This window comes from Denticeps clupeoides, chromosome 6 (genome assembly GCF_900700375.1).
Source record: "Denticeps clupeoides chromosome 6, fDenClu1.1, whole genome shotgun sequence".
In the NCBI taxonomy this organism is placed as follows: domain Eukaryota; kingdom Metazoa; phylum Chordata; class Actinopteri; order Clupeiformes; family Denticipitidae; genus Denticeps; species Denticeps clupeoides.
This window is the reverse complement of record NC_041712.1, coordinates 5,100,552-5,117,381: the sequence shown is the minus strand read 5'-3', so window position 1 is coordinate 5,117,381 and position 16,830 is coordinate 5,100,552. Positions and strand designations below refer to the sequence as shown.

General features: G+C 39.6%; 1 protein-coding gene and 1 non-coding gene across 2 annotated transcripts; both read left to right on the top strand.

Annotated features, from left to right (window-relative positions):
• The first annotated feature begins 452 nt into the window (after positions 1-452).
• On the top strand, positions 453-618 carry LOC114793225 (U1 spliceosomal RNA). Its single transcript, XR_003750220.1, has one exon. It is a non-coding gene; the product is annotated as a U1 spliceosomal RNA (small nuclear RNA).
• A 2,008-nt stretch (positions 619-2,626) lies between these two features.
• On the top strand, positions 2,627-16,374 carry LOC114792409 (equilibrative nucleoside transporter 2). The gene is made up of 13 exons (XM_028983493.1): positions 2,627-2,850; positions 6,459-6,491; positions 6,714-6,795; positions 9,377-9,519; positions 10,783-10,922; positions 11,024-11,158; positions 11,680-11,777; positions 11,908-11,971; positions 12,382-12,560; positions 13,636-13,738; positions 13,827-13,912; positions 14,915-15,114; positions 16,117-16,374. Exons 2-13 carry the CDS (start codon positions 6,460-6,462, stop codon positions 16,226-16,228), a joined length of 1,374 nt encoding a protein of 457 aa, XP_028839326.1. The 5' UTR covers positions 2,627-2,850; position 6,459; the 3' UTR covers positions 16,229-16,374.
• Positions 16,375-16,830: the final 456 nt, after the last annotated feature.

Sequence of the window (16,830 nt, the reverse complement as noted above, 5' to 3'; positions counted from 1 at the left end):
TTCTTTCATTTAAATTCATTAATAGTTGCTTTTTTTAGGCCACAATGCTAAAAAAATGGGGTTTGGTTTCTTGTAAAGCAGTAAGTGAAAGTAACACTGAATTGACCCCTGGGCATTGGGACATGCAGCAGGAAATAAGGAAACTTTATTAAATTGATTCATTAAATTGCCTATTTGTGAGTCACATGTTGCATCCTTTTCTCCTTCTTGCAATGCATATGACAGTAAGCTAGTAAGCTATCACTTTTTAACTTGTTAACATGTTTGACGAAACTTTGACGAAAAAATGTTTTAATGACAAGAATGTAAAGAAATATGTTTGACTGGAAGAAGATACATTTAGTCTTTACGTACACTTTTAAACTGTATTTTTCATTTGTACTTCTTCTTTTTGCTCTATAACTTAAAGGAAATGGATGCAATAACATTTTATCGGATGAAACAATTCTGGATTAATCAACAGGCCAGTGCCCCGGGGTCTTGTAGTGACGGGGACCCTGAAACTCAGATCGCAAGCCCCAATACTTCAGACTGTGCTGACCCCTGCGAATTCCCCAAATGTGAGAATCTTGACTGCTTATTTCTGGTAGTGGGGGACTGCGTTCACGCTCTCCCCTGATACAGCGGGGCAGTGGTGGCCTAGCAGTTTAGGAAGTAAAGCACCGTCCCCACACACTGTTCCCCGGCTGCCTGTCATGGCTACCCACTGCTCACCAAGGGTGATGGTTAAAAGCAGAGGACACATTTCCTTGTGTGACTGTTCCTTGCTGCAGTGTATCACAATGACAATCACTTCACTTTCACTGTACAGTCCTTACAATATATATTTACATAGATTTACATATACCATTAATCAGACACCCTTATCCACAGTGACTTACAAAGTAACTAGTTTAAACCAGTGACTTTGTGGTCTTCTGGTTCACAGGAGAGTATGTTACCCGCTAGTCCACTACCACCCTAGATCACTAACAACACAAGGGCCGTAGGCGCATTTCTCTTTTTTGTGACAAAGTTGATCGCCTCTCATTTCATCTACAATATGAATTGCCCTGGGCCTGTAGTCTGTGGGCATGCTTCGAGGTACGTACAGTGTATGGGGTGAGGGTCATTCCTTCTTGAGGACAAAATGTGTCCTCTGCATTTAACCATCACCCTTGGTCAGCAGTTGAGCAGTGTCTGTGTCAAACTATTCAGTGACAAACTATTCTTCTTCAGTATATCTTGGGACCAAGTAATGTAAAGTGAACTGCCCGCCATCCTGGCAGACTCATGGTCATGGTGCTGGTCCCAAGCCCAGGTAAACCAGACAACCAGACCAGCTGATCCGCTGTGGCGACGAAGAGAGAAGAGAAAAAAGAAAATGGTAGCATGCACATACTAAGAATAGATGTGAATAATAGATGTGATAATTAATGATGGATTCCTACATTGGGAACAGCATCTAAACTGGATTAAAAAAACACATACCATTTTTTTGTGTGTGCTATGAGCCAACATATGAATGTGTTTATTGTAGTGCTTATTGGAAAGGCTTCAACATAACATTTGCTTTCTAGGCTTTAGTACCCCTTTTAGATATGGAGGAATAATTCATGCATTGGACCAGGCCTGACTTCAAGAGGTGTCCAGGAACAAATGGGTGGACAAAGTACAGCCTTCCCTCAATATATGTTTCAACATAAATCAACGGAATTGGGTGAAATCCAGGAAATGTTCTCCAATTCAGACAATTATGGTCTAAAATTCATTCCTCATAAACCCATTTCCTATTTTGTGATAACGGTTCACATACACAACACAGCCAAGTTAAATGTTTGGGAACTCCTTTAACCACCTGTAAAACTTACCAAATATCAGTGGCATCTGCATGACCTTATCTGTTCTGTAGTAACTGTACTAATAAATAGTTTCCTAGTTTGCTCACCTCTTTTCTGCATTAAGAATGCTGATGGCGGCTTACTTTAAATGTGACAGTTGTGCCACCACACACATGCCTCTGGCGCCACCTCTGGGTCAGAAACGACCATGTCAACCGTATAAAGGCTTTTATTAACATCGAAGGGTTGATGGCAAAAAAACAACTCGCTCTTCATGTCGTTCACCTAACGTCATAATAATATCATGCGTGTAAAATGTTATGGGTGGTAGTAGCCTAATGGGTAAGACACTCGCCTAAGACCCAGGTTCAAATCCCACTTACTACCATTGTGTCCCTGAGCAAGACCCTTAACCCTGAGTGTAATAAACCTGACATCAACCAGACATAAACAGGACTACAAACGCTGAGCGCGATGCGCATGCGCCACCGTACTGGGGAGCGTCACGCTGTTTTTTTTTTTTTCAAAGTTCCGCACCTCCTTTGTGGTCCTTCAGAGGAGAACAAGAGTCTTTCAACGAATACACGAGCACACGAATAAGACCACTGATATAGTCTCTGAACGCATGACGGGGTTCTTGGAATGAATCATCTCTGGGAAGTCGGACTTGGAAACCCAGACTCCGGTAGACTGGGGGCGGCTAACGTTCAATCCCGTGGAAGACCAAGCCGACCAAAATAAAACTTTTACCCTTATATACAGTACGAACGACCGCGACACAAAACACGTGCTACAAATAAAACGCGTATTATGTTTAACCTATTAGCACTGTATAAATGTATATATATTTTAATCGCAGTAATTATTTCTCTGAACAGTGGGTAAAAATATTTTGACTCGTCGGCCTTCCGTAGGAGAAGAAACATCCCACATCCTCTATGACGTAAGACTTATTAGAATAACCACCACGCGCCTTTTTCAGTTTGAGTTACAATCGACTTATTCCAGCGAAAGGTTAACAAACATTAAGGTAAGAAACATTTTCTTTACACGGAGGGCAAACAGGTAATATCAAGATATTATTTTGTCATTTTCATTTTAATTACTCGTTAGTCTGTAATTAGTCTGGAAAATTGGTATACAGTAAGTACTGTTACACTGATTAAATAAAAATTAATTACAGATATAAGTACATGTGTTTAAAAGGTACACCTGTAAAAGTCTAAAATGATCTTCTCTAATACTTGCAGCTTAAACAAAACCACATTTCTACTTGAAAAATGTCAAACTCAGAAACTCTATTGATATTCTAAATATCAAACCAATTTATTAGTCCTACTCACACAAAGGAAAAGGAGAACATGTAAAACATTCACCAAGAGTAATTAATTCAGTTTAAATTTTATTGTATAGAATTATGTGCCGAACATTTGCATAGTGGGTTTCATTAGCGTGAACAGACATTCTCTCTTTCCAGAAACCTGTAAATTGCTGCGTTTTTAGAATGTACAGGGTATTTGAGCAGCGTTTTAACCCACCATGGAAGCATTTGTCATTGACATCCTATCCTCATATTCACTTCCGCTTGAGCTAAAGTGTCCTCTAGAACGAAAGTGAAGTGATTGTGAAACACAGCGCATGGTGCACACAATGAAAAAAAATCATTTAATCAATTTTAGAATAAGGCTGTAACATAACAAGATGTGGAAAAAGTGATGCGCTGTGAATACTTTCCAGATGTGTGTGTGTGTGTGTGTGTGTGTGTGTGTGTGTGCGTGTGTGTGTATGAATGACATACTTTTCACTTCCTTTCATTCACACAAGTGGGCAAAAATAGTCAGCATGATGTGAGAACATTTGTTCAAGGAGGGGGGGGGGGGGGGGGGGGGGGGGGGGGGGGGGGGGGGGGGTGTACAAATTCTAATCTTGATAAAAACGGTTGTAAGAAATATACAGTCCCTGACAAAAGTCTTGACCTCAACTGCCGCTGAAATATATTTGTAATCAAGATTACAAGAAATGGCTCATTTTATTCCCAACAGCTTTTGTAATAATGTTTCAATGCAAAACGAAACTGTCAAAAAGTATTCTAATATTCAAAGCTTGGTAAAGCCCGTTGAGTCAAAAGTCAAAAGACATAAATGTTGTCGCCTTGTGAGCTTCACCTGTGACTAATAATGGATCAATTAGGTGTCAGGTGTGTATAAAAAGAACACTAGACCTTCACATCAACTGCAGCTAGTGTCACGTTCCTATAGGTCTAGGGGTCTAAGAACCGCGACAAGGGTGTGGAGAGGAGGATGTCCACTGTTACCCACAAAACCAAACAAAGGATACAAACAGTGCTTTTATTTACAGTGAGCTAACAGGTACACTAAAACAGCGGACTCAGGACAGCTAACCAACATTAAAACAGCCTAAAGGAAGGGGTGGTCCAGGGGGGATAACTCAAACACGCACAAAAGTTCACAAAAAGGGCACATAAAGCTAACAAGCTAACATAGGCTAACAATAAAGGGTATATCGCACAAAGCAACAAGACACACGAATGAGATCCCCATCGGAGCTCCTTGCAGATCTCCGTGGACCCTGGGGACCTCCCGAAAGCGTAAGGGCCTAGCAGACCCTGGGGACCACAAACATGCCTAAGATTCACCCTGAGACTGAAGTGTTGATTATCATGAGGCTGAAGATCAGATCCACTGGTGATGTGGCAGACACCTTCAATGTGTCTCAGCATCAAGTACAGAGGATAAAAAAAGATTTGAAGATACTGGAGACGTTTTTGACAAGCCCAGGTCAGGCAGACCCCACAAGACCCCACCTGCTCCAGTAATCTATCTCAACTGTTGGCTTGAATATCCAAGGCCAGCCAATTTTCCACTGTAGCAGAGCTCCACGAGACCTGGTCACCTGAAGTCCCTGTGTCAAACAGAACAGTTTGTCGGATTCTGTCTTGAAATGGCCTCCATGGTGGAATCAGTGCGCAGAAGCCAGCACTAAACTAAAGACAATTGAAAAACCATGTGGCATTTGCCAAGGCCCACAGCCTGCTAAAAAGATGGATGCTGGAAAAGTGGCAGAAGGTGGATTTTACAGATGAATCTTCTGTTGAATTACACCACAGTCACTCCAAATATTGCAGGAGACCTACCTGAGCCCAAATGGATCCGAGATTCACCCAGAAAACAGTGAAGTTTGGTGTCGGAAAAATAATGGTCTGGGGTTACATCCAGTATGGGGGTGTGTGAGAGAGATCTGGAGGGTGGAAGGCAACATCAATAGTCTGAAATACCAAGAAATCTTAGCTACCTTTTATATTCCCAACTATAAAAGAGGACAAACTCTGCAGCATGATGGTGCTCCATCACGTACTTCCATCTCCAAATCAAATTTCCTCAAGGTGAAGAAGATCAAGATGCTCCAGGATTGGCCAACCCAGTCAGCAGACATGAACATCATTGAGCATGTCTAGGGTAGGATGAAAGAGGAAGCATGGAAGACGAAACCAAAGAATATTGATGAACTCTGGGAGGCATGCAAGGGTGCTTTCTTTGCTATTCCTGATGACTTCATCAATAAATTGTATGAATCTTTGGCAAACCGCATGGATGCAGTCCTTCAAGCTCATGGAAGTCATACAAGATATTAAATTTGGATCTCACAGCACCACTACTTAATTTGCTGACATATTTTTGTATTTGCAGTAAATTTGTTTAATTTCTGTATAGGCGACAAAACTTTTGTCTTGCCAAAATTTACCTTTCTTTCTTGATTAAATGATAGATCTTTTTTTCAGTTAAACTAATTCATTTCAAAGCATTAAACATCACTTGGTAGGGTTTTAGCTTTTCATATGAGCTATTTCTAACACCAATTGATCTTGAGAATTGAGAAGTGTGGATCAGTAAGGGAAAAACAGGGCACATTGTAAATTGCTTCTCTGAGATATCTTGTAAAATAGTGGAAACATCATTCCTCTGTATATATACCAGACCAAAAAACAAAGCATAGGTGGCCGAGTGGCAAGGTCTTTGTTTCAGGTGGCACCTAGCCACCACTTCGAACCCCTGCTCCTGTATCTATCTCAACTAGCTGTTAGACACTCAACAAAGCCACTCAATGAATAAATTATGCCTGTTGACATTTTGTTGTTTGTGTAAAAGTAATAAAAGAGGAGCCATACAAGCTCAACTAAAGCTTATCCATTGACACCAAAAGCAGGAAGGTGACTGGCATGAGCGGTGAGGAGACAATCACCAGATATCCAATATAATTTGGACTGTCCAATCTAAATAAACAGTAAAATTACACGTCACTTGAGAAACTGTCACTTTATAAATAAAACCTTAACACAATCCATAGAAATCCACAATCCATACTACTTTCGACTGCTCCCATCAGGGGTCTCCACAGCGGATCAACAGTCTCTATTTTTCTGCATCTTTCTCTTTCACACAAACAACCTTCATGTCTTTGCTCACCAAAGTCCATAAACTGCCTACTAGGACTTCCTCTTGCCTGGCAGCACCATCCTCGGCATCCTTCTTCCAAAATACAAAATAAAATATTTGACATCAGAATGCTGAATGCAAATGTGAAACCAACAGATGTCTCTCATCTCTTCTTTGTGTACAGGATGAAGACTCAAAAAGATGCTCCAGAGGATCGGTGAGTTTATATGTTAATTTTGTGTTATATCATGTGTTATGAGAATAAAAGAACATTGTAATAAATTAATACTTAAAAAAAAATGTTTTATGGTAGAACGTCTAACGTCTGCACATTGGACTTGTGGACAAATTTAAAGTGGTTTTATTAGGGCTTTATGATTATTTACAACAAAAGCTGAAAAACAAAAAGCTCATATAATACTTTTTGTACCTCTGACAGCGGCAATGCCGTGGCTGTGATATTCTTTATCCTTGGCTTGGGGACTCTGTTGCCATGGAACTTTTTTATTACTGCATCCCCGGTAAGAAAAAAACATTTGCTCTTAATGAAAGTCACAAATTAAAAGTATAGGCATTGTTTGTGGTTTGACTTTACATTCATAAGCATTCATTATTGTGCCCAGCAGGACAACCTGAATATACAGTACAGGCCAAACGTTTGGACACACCTTCTCATTCAATGTGTTTTCTTTATTTTCATGACCATTTACATTGGATTCTCACTGATGGCATCAAAACAATGAATGAACACATGCGGAGTTAGCATAGCATCAGACATATATACATGCAAAGCTGCAACTGAATGAGTTAGTTATTGGGGTTTCCTCTGAAACAACACTGAAGAACTGACTCAATGTGACTCGGTGAGGTTCACAAGTAAGCAACTTGCCTCAACATGTAATACCAGTAATACCAACATGTAATGCCAGTTGCTCAAAATTTTCGGTGGCCCCGACCCTCACCAAAGGAAATGAGCCGAAGGTGAAAGAGGCTGTATGCCACCCGTGCCCGTCATCAGGTAGGGCAGTCTCACGCAGAGACCCTCAACCTCTGTGCATCATGTGCATGCGGGTAAAACATGGCAAAGCATCACTGGACAACCCCCTAACGTGCGGTAATTGTGCGTCGGTGCCATGGCGAGCAGCCAAAAGCCTGGCAGACATGATGGTAGCTGAAAAGGAAGTGCTGGACCTGACCACACTCTCCCCCAGACTAGGAAAAGGCAGAGAGTAGTGTATGAATGTCACTCACCAGCTGTATGATAAGTTCAGGTTCTCACATAAATCAACTCAAATTATGCCCCACCTCCCGGGTTCGGGAATATGGGGACTGCAGGGGCCGTGTTCAGTGGCACAAAACACTTGATTTCCCCAAACAAGTAAAATCCACACAATCACATACAGGCCAGTAACTGAGGGCTTGGTTCATCAAACTCAACAAAGCATTGAACATACAGTATACTCCAGTGGGACCAGCATAACCTGAAGGGCGAGCTTGTCAGATGTTATTAGGGTGCGACTGCAGAGCCGAGCTGTCAGCATGTACGCACCAATGGCACAGGCCTGTCACTCAACCATTTTTGTTTCTCTGGCATACAGATTACAGTTTGTTATGAAACCCCAAAGATTTAGAGGTGTGTTCATTTCAGCTATGTACAGAGATTCAGCTTGAGTCCCGGGGGACAAGATCGGTGTGTGTTTCATGGACCAGTGTCGTTTCTCATTCCCAAATAGGGTGTTCAGCCAGTACCTGGAGGCTGCGCTGTCACCACAGTGTTGAGCCTCCTTGAGATGTTGAGCGCCATGTTGAATTTTGAAAAGAGCCATTCGGATCCTTCACAGGGCACTGAAGTGAGAGTGATGTCATTCATTCAGTCTCTTGCTCACTTTCGGGTGAGGTGGGTGGTACCATTCAGGTTATGAATACACCTACTGATGGCACCAGGGATTACTGAGAATGAGATTTTGGTGATAAACCATCAAACTCCCAGTGTCATGGGCACTGGTCTGGTTATGGGACCTCTCCATGGTGCTGGATACCCTCAATTCCCACCCTTTCGAACCATTGTGAGGTGTGGGTATTAAGTCAATGTATCACAACCTTGATGGCATGACGAGGCAGGTGAACGGAGCCGATGAGAATAGATGACGAGGAAGAAGGACGCATTTGCATGACGTCACAAAACTGGGTTTTAATGGGTGAAGAACAGGACCAGGGAGACATCCGGCAACAGGTGAACGTGTAACACATCAAAGACCTGACAGCGAACAGAGACGAACAGGGCAGCTTTATACATTTGACACAGGTGAAAACGATTAGGGAACATTACACATGACTAACGTCCGGATCCCGCATGTGTTCTTTTAATCCCTCCTGTGTTCAATTTGTGCCAGACATCTCTCAAGTGTTCTCAGACATTCGTGCCAAAGATGGTGGACGGGATATATAGAAGACCGATGGTGGATTTTCCACAAAGGAGGATAAAAGGCTATATTTTTTATGTCCTGTCCGAGCCCTGCATGCTTAAGTGGAAGCAATATCCCTGGTGTACTTGTGCAGACGCAGGGCTTAAGGGTGCATTCTACAAGGAGCATGGCCACTTCCTGGGCTCTGCTGCAGGAAGTGTCAATTGCTGAGATTTGTGCAGCTGCCACACATGTTTCTGTGCTTTTACAGACTGGATGTGGCGGGGCCCTTCCGGATGCATTTTGGAGGTGTTTCAGCATCTCTTCTCCCCTTGCAGGGACAGGGGAAGAAATCTGTCTTGAATGACGAGTTGAGGGATGATTGGCCATGGCAATAAAGATGGGGCAGAGCCCTCTAAGGCCTGACCAGGCTCTTTCTAGCAGACACTGTGTCATTAGTTCTTCTGTAGTGGTTTTGCCCAAAGTGTTGTATTGCACTGCTTTAGAGACACTAGCAACCACAATTCTGTTTCAGATTCAGAAAAATGTGAAGCGTACAGCAAGTGACTTTATAGACCAATAGAAGACATTTGCGATAAAGTTGGCTTCAGTTGTAGTTGTATATGGTAGATGATTAAAAATCCTAACCCATAAGGACAGTGAACATCCACATAATATTTTTCCTCTCTCTTTGCAGTACTTCCAAAGTCGTCTTAACACCAACACATCAGGAAACAGCTCTACCACCAGCGACCCTTACAACTTTGACTGCTGGATGACCTTGTTAGCGCAGATACCCTTGTTGCTGTTTACACTCCTCAACACTTTACTTTACCAGTGGTAAGAAATACCTGGCTATCATTCCACATTCTGGGTGAATGAGGCACAAGCACACGACATTATGAGAGTGGTGTTTTTTTAATAAAGGAAAATAAACAAGGCACATTGGACAGAAACACAAAAACCTGCAAACACAAAAATACAAGAATACGCAACATTACATGGGATTAAGGTAGGACAGGGAAGTAAGGCAAAAGGCAATTTAAGAACAGTCCAAATGAACCAAAACCAAACATAAACCACATGTGGCTGATTCGGTTGGTCCAACAGTGAATTGGTGCCACCTTATGAGCCAGGGCACCATGGAATCACACTGGTATTGAATCAGACCTGGCATAAAGGCTTATGGAGAACTCTATAACACCACTGTTGTCAGTCCAGCACTTTTCATTATGACCATATGTCATGTTTTTTCCTACATGCTTGGACTACTGCAACTCGTTCTATTTTGGTGTCAATAAATGTATCCTCTCGCGGCTGCAACTGTTGCTGCGTTTTCATTTCTGGTAATTTGAGTGTATTAGTCCAGTACTGGCCTTGTCTCACTTGCTTCCAGTTGAATACAGAATACAGTTCAAAAGTATACTTTTGGTTTTTAACTCCTTGAATGGTGCTGCTCCATCTTACCTGGCAGAGTTGATGGTCCCATATAGAGCAACAGACACACACTTTATTCTTCAGAACAGCTATTGTTGGTGGTGCCAAAGGTCACTAGGAAAACTAGTGCCTTTGCAATTTTGTCACCAAAACTCTTTTTTTTAAGTAATCTTATTTATTGTATTGCATATCTTTTGTAGAATATCATTTTTTATTATATTTACTGTTTTTGTACAGCACATTGGTATGACACTGTGTTGTCTTTTAAGATAAGATAAGATAAGATAAGATAAGATAAGATAAACCTTTATTAGTCCCACAAGTGGGAAATTGCGCTTGTCACGGCAGAAAGTGGACAGAAGCAGAAGGTAAAAGCATCACAAAAAATAAGATAAATATGTATCTGTATATATGTACAAAAATAAGATAAATATGTATCTGTATATATGTATCTGTATATATATTAATTGTTCTTTTTAAATGAATTTGATTTGATTGTCAGATTTCAATTTACAAACAAACTCCCGAACTTCTCAGATGTCCAAAAGTACCTAATGAGTGCTTATGAAATAGTTATTAGAGGCCTATTTACCAACAAACTGCACCTATCATTGTCTCAGTTTCATTTTGTACACAACTCTTTTCTCACTTGTGGGCGAACTCCAGCATTAAGGAGAAGGTGAGGATCGCTGGAAGCGGCACTGCCGTGTTCCTGCTCTTCATCCTCACTGCTGTACTGGTGAAAATCCGCATGGATGAAGCAAGCTTTTTTAGCATCACCATGGCCACCGTTTGGTTCATCAACTGTACGTCCCTTGCCTCATCACATAAATGTTGATGTACAATAGAAGGAAAAGAAGTAATTGTTTTTTGGGGTAATGTTGCTCTAATGGTCTGTGTCTCCTAGCTTTTGGGGCAATATTCCAAGGCAGTCTTTTTGGTCTTGTTGGACTCCTTCCACCTAAATACAGCTCAGTCTTCATGAGTGGGCAAGGAGTAGCAGGAATTTTCTCTGCTCTGGCCATGCTGCTCTCCATAGTCTGTAAGTATTATTTCATTCATTTATTCATTCATTTAGACAAAACATAACAACAACATTAATTTCCTATATAGTCCAAAATCACAGTATGTCTCAATGGGCTTTGACAGGCCCTACAGTTGACACCCCAACACTCTGATCCTTTCTGCACACAAGGAAAAACTCCACTTAAAAAAAGGTTTCATTGCAGGATGGGTAATGAATTGAGAAACAGTCCATCAGGTGTAATGTGAGATTGGTTGGTTATATAAATAAATAAATAAATACATACATACATACATAAAAAATACTTAAATGTTTTTTGCACCTGCTGTTGCACATTCACATAACAGCCAGAATCTCAACTAAACACCCAAACACAGTATAACTTTGTATCATAATAGTAATGATATTATATTTCCAAAATACATGTAATAGATGATGTGAATATAAGTGATATGTAAAGCGAAACAAATGAGTTTTATAGTTTGGGTCCTCATAAATCACAAATGGCACATCCAATTTTCTCCTTGTTGTGTTAACAGTTCAGACAGATGCAGAAAGTTCAGCACTGGGCTACTTCATCACTCCATGCATGGCCACAATGATCACCATACTGTGTTATCTTTCACTACCCTACCTTGTAAGTCCTACATTTTGTGTTCAACACTGCAGTTGTCACCATTTCATAGGGTTTCAACTCAATATGAAAAGCTATGTTACATACAATCCACTTTAAATGAGCATTTTAAATCGATTTGTTCATTTTTCAGGAGTTTTCCCGGTACTATTTAGGAAATTATGAAGTGGGAACCCAGAATGATTTCAAATGTAATGGTGAGTCTCAAATCTAAATGGTTTATGGTATTGAATGGTGAAGGGTTTGTAAGAAGGACACAGTTACAATTGCAGAAAAATGATGTTAACCACAGAAAGACACAAATCTAGACAGTAGAGTTCATATTTGCTCAGGTTTTATGTCCACATAGGAGGATGTAGGCAAAGTGGTCCAGTGGAACATTATTTTTTGGTCACTTAGAATGTTAATTCAAAGCTGCTTAAGGACAGACGAAGGGGTGAATAATACATTTTGGTTTGTCGGTATTGGAAAAAAAATATTTTCTACATGTAATATGTTTTTCATTTATCATAAAAAAAATTGAATTCTGAGCTGATTTCTGTTTGTGAATAATTGTCACTACAAATTATGACAAAATCTCTAACTTCTCTTGTTATTTCAATCATAGAGGGTGTGACTTTGAGCCATATTAGAGAGAATGGCCAAGATTGTGCAACCAAGAGCAACAACGTCAATGGAAAGGGCTGTGAGGCAGATGCAGAGGCTCTGAAAACCACGGATGCCCTTCTAAAATCCAAACAAATTGAGACTCAGGAAAGGTCAACAGTCCTACAGGTTTTTAGAAAGGTGTCCTATTTTCACTACTAATGCACTCAGCAGATTTTTTGGCAATTAATACATATACATCACAAAATCAATACTTATCTCAATATTTCAACTGCCACAATTACTTACTATATCACATTTGAAAATATAAATGGGTTACAATTGTGATCTTAATTTTGAACTGCATAACTAGGGAACTTAATTAAAAATAAATAAATAAATACTACAAAATGAAATAATAAACGATAAAATATGTGGAATAATTGAACATATTTTGATATACATCTCATTACTGTGAAACATATTGTATTGTGAGATATTATTTCATGTCCATTGTTTTTCCACAACAACATAGATTATTGCAGAGGCTTTTTATTTCATATCAGCAGTTTTCAGCAGAATGACTTCATCTGTCAATCAATGCCAGTGGCTAGAGTGGCATCCAATAACCAGCTCGCAAAACAAACAAAAGGGCCACACATTATGATATAGACTTATAATTTGCACCAATGTGTTTTCTAAATTCTATCACACCAAAATATGTTAGAAGTCTCGTACACAACCTTCACAAACGTTGTTGCGTGTGTAACTTTATTTGTGTGCTTAAGTTTATATATTCGCCATTTACTACATAGGAGATCGCATTACAGCAGAAGACCTAAATCGACACTTCATGTGCTATTGCTTATGTCTGAGGAAGGAGCAGCCAATCACACAGCTAGCGTCACCCTGTTTCTCTTGAAAAACAATGACCATGAAACAAGTACATTTATATAGCAGAATTCAGTATATTTCACAGTAAGGAGCTCTATATCAAAATTTGTTCAATTACTTCACAATTTTATGTTGATATCATAAATAAATTTATTTCATTATGTCATATTTATTTATTTAATTTTGAACACTTTGGCATTCCATGCAGTACTGGCTTGGACCTAACTTTGCCAGTAGGTCCAAGGAGCTTTCATGTTACAATAATTTGCTTCACACGTTAAAGAACATTGTGTATTATATATTGTTCTAATCAATGTTTTAATTTTACTAGTTTTTTGTTTATTATTATTCTCTGATATTCTCTGTATTTTTATTTTTTTAGGTTTGGTTGATGGCCCTTTGTGTGACATTGGTATTTGCAGTCACGATGTCAGTTTTCCCCGCTGTCACAGTGAATGTGAAAAGCACTTACCCTGGAGAGTGGAGTAGGTTGACAAACTATGTAAATGAAAATTCAGAAATTAAAACTCAAAAGCTCTTCCACTATGATACCTCTCATGATCTCCATTATAGACAAGTACTTTATCACCATCTGCTGCTTCATTGTCTTCAATGCCATGGACTGGATGGGCAGAAGCATTACCTCTGTAGTGCAGTGGGTGAGTTCTCATTCATACATCCGCTCAGTATCTCACTATAGGATATATCCTCGGCGTGTCTGACCGTGGATGAACAAAGACAGCTGAAAGCTATGAGTCGCTGCAGTCCACAGAACAGAAACATTATTCGGTTTCAATGTTGTTTTGTGTGGTGTTTTCTGTTTCTTCCAAACATAATGGATATATGGCTACGGAGATATGGATATATGGCTACGATTTTTGGTTCTGCCTGTTCTTTACATAGCCAGTAGGCTACACTGTTGGTTTCATTTAAGGCATGGATCTGGTGAGCTTGAAATTTATGTTTTTGGACAACAGTGATCCAATCTAGTGTAACCAGATCCTGGATAATAAAGCATGGCAAAATTCAGATCTTTTTATACAAATTAAGTTGCTTGAAGAACTGGGCCCTGGTGATAAACAGGCAATTCGTCGAGGTTTTCATTGGCCAAACACTGGTTGTGTGTATTGTTCTGAGCTCTATTATTTTTCTTGTTCTCTTCTGTGGGCGGATAGCAGTCTTATTACTGACATCTCTTAATACCAGCTGGCACATCAAGGCAAAAAAACAGATGAAAAGAGAAAAAGAAAGTGAGACCTTCACTACGCTAAAAAAAAGACCTCCCAGTTGTCCAGGGCCGTCCCCACGCATCCATTAGATAATGACACTGTAATTTCAGTTAGTAGAGTTTCAAAAGACACATATGTGAAGAATTCATCTGTTATAGTCTGTGCTGACCTTAATCTCACAGACAGTGTACAGAGCAGTGGAGTAAATCTTCCAAACATTGGCCATTGTCCCTACTCTTAAACTGAGTGGTAAGACACCACAGGATGCATTAGATGCCCAGACTACTGCAACTAATAGAGTACTGTCATGAACAAAGGGAGATGTTGGACATTACTGCGACATTACCTTTCATCAACATCTGTATTCAAACCTTATATGCAATCTGAATCTTAGAGTTTGGACATTTTATTGCTCATTTATTGTCTTCATAGCCCTCCAAAGACAGCGCTTGGTTTGTTGCCATGGTGGTCAGCCGTGTGGTCTTCATCCCCCTGCTGATGCTGTGCAATATTGAGCCGCGCATCCATCTGTCAACTGTTTTCCATCATGATGCTCTATTTGTGATCATCATGTCAGCATTTGCTTTCACAAATGGATACTGTGCCTCTCTCTGCATGTCATATGCCCCACAGTAAGTACTGGCTTCAAAATGAAGTGGGTGAAGTGCCCAAACCCCTTTCAGCATTTATGTTCTATAACAAGAACATTGTTATAATTCTGTCTGAAAAGCGGTAACCTCCTGCCTTTCTTTGATCCTAAAGGACCAGGCCTTTCCTGGATGCCGCTTTCGAGTCAAAGCATGATTACAATGATATCATTTTTTAATTATTTGAACCTGATTTAAATTGCCACCGTCTCAACTTTTCTGGAGTGTGGCATGAACAGCAGGAATATATTCATAATCATATAATATATTAATTTATAAATTAAATTAAGATGAAAAACATAAATCTAGTTAAATCTTAAAAGCTAATTCAAAATTTAAATAAAAAATGTTTCCAAACTTTTTTTCTGAAATGGCAGTAAAACAGCTGTCTGCTCTGTGTGTATATCCCACTTTATAGCCTGAGTCTCTGTCATGGCACAGATTAGGCATCAGGAAAAGTGTGAGGAAGGCAGAGGTTTAAATAATACAATTCAATACTGTAATAGGATATATGTGAAAGTATAGAGCAAACAAGACGTGGAAATATCGCCACCTGGTGGGCAAGGTGTGCCATGGCTTTATAGTCTCATTTGTGGATTCCTTTGTATTTTTGATGTACAGTTCTCTGGTTATTTACTGCCACTTATTTGATGGGTATTTAGAAAGGTCACTTAAGATTTTTAACCTATTTAAAGCATTTAATAATCTCTGATTATCCATGAATCTATAGATATAGAGTTCATCTTTAATAAATCACCTATGAACCAGAAGATCACTAAGTCACAGGTCCAAACCCCACTTACTACCTTTGTGTCCCTGAGCAAGACACTTAACCCTGAGTGTCTCCAGGGTGACTGTCCCTGTACCTACTGATTGTAAGTTGCTCTGGATAAGGGAGTTTGATAAATGCTGTAAATATAACATTATCAATTTACCAAGGGCAATTTATACTGCCATCACAGTAACAATAGTTTATTTCCTTTCAAGGTTTGTCTCATGTAAGGATGGAGAGACAGCAGGGGCTCTGATGACATGCTTCCTGGCCTTGGGACTGTCTCTTGGAGGAGCTTTATCTTTCTTCCTGAAATCTATTTTGTAGATGAAGCAAATTCTAAAAAGCAATTTGTATTTATGTATTCTCAGCTTAAGGGAAACTTTTATGTATTTTTTAATATTATTGTTATGTTGTTTTTATTTATTTTTTGTATTTAAAGTTTTGCATTCATTAAATACCATTTTCACATCGCTGGCCTTCTGTCAGTTTTTTTTCACCTTCTTTTTGTTTATTTATCATTAAATGTCTGTTCTGTTTGATTTGTGCATCTGCATCTTCCATTCCTTTGCCACAACTTGATTGCAACCATTTTATAAAACTGTTTTGTAAAACTGATTTCTGATTTCTAATATATTTTCCATGTTTCAGATCATCAAGCTAATTTAATTATTAGTCAAAGACAACAATTATTAAGGCAGAAAAAAGCTAGAATTGTTGTAGTTTAGCCACATTGGATGGTTTTCAAGCATGAATCGACTTTTTTAAGGTCATGCCACATCATCTCAACACGGTTCAGGTCAGGACTTTGACTAGGCCAAAGTCTTCATTCTATTTTTTCTTCAGCCAATCAGAGATGGACTTGCTGGTGAGATTTGGAACATTGTCCTGCTGCAGAATCCGGGGAGCAAAGTGTGGGGACGGTGCTT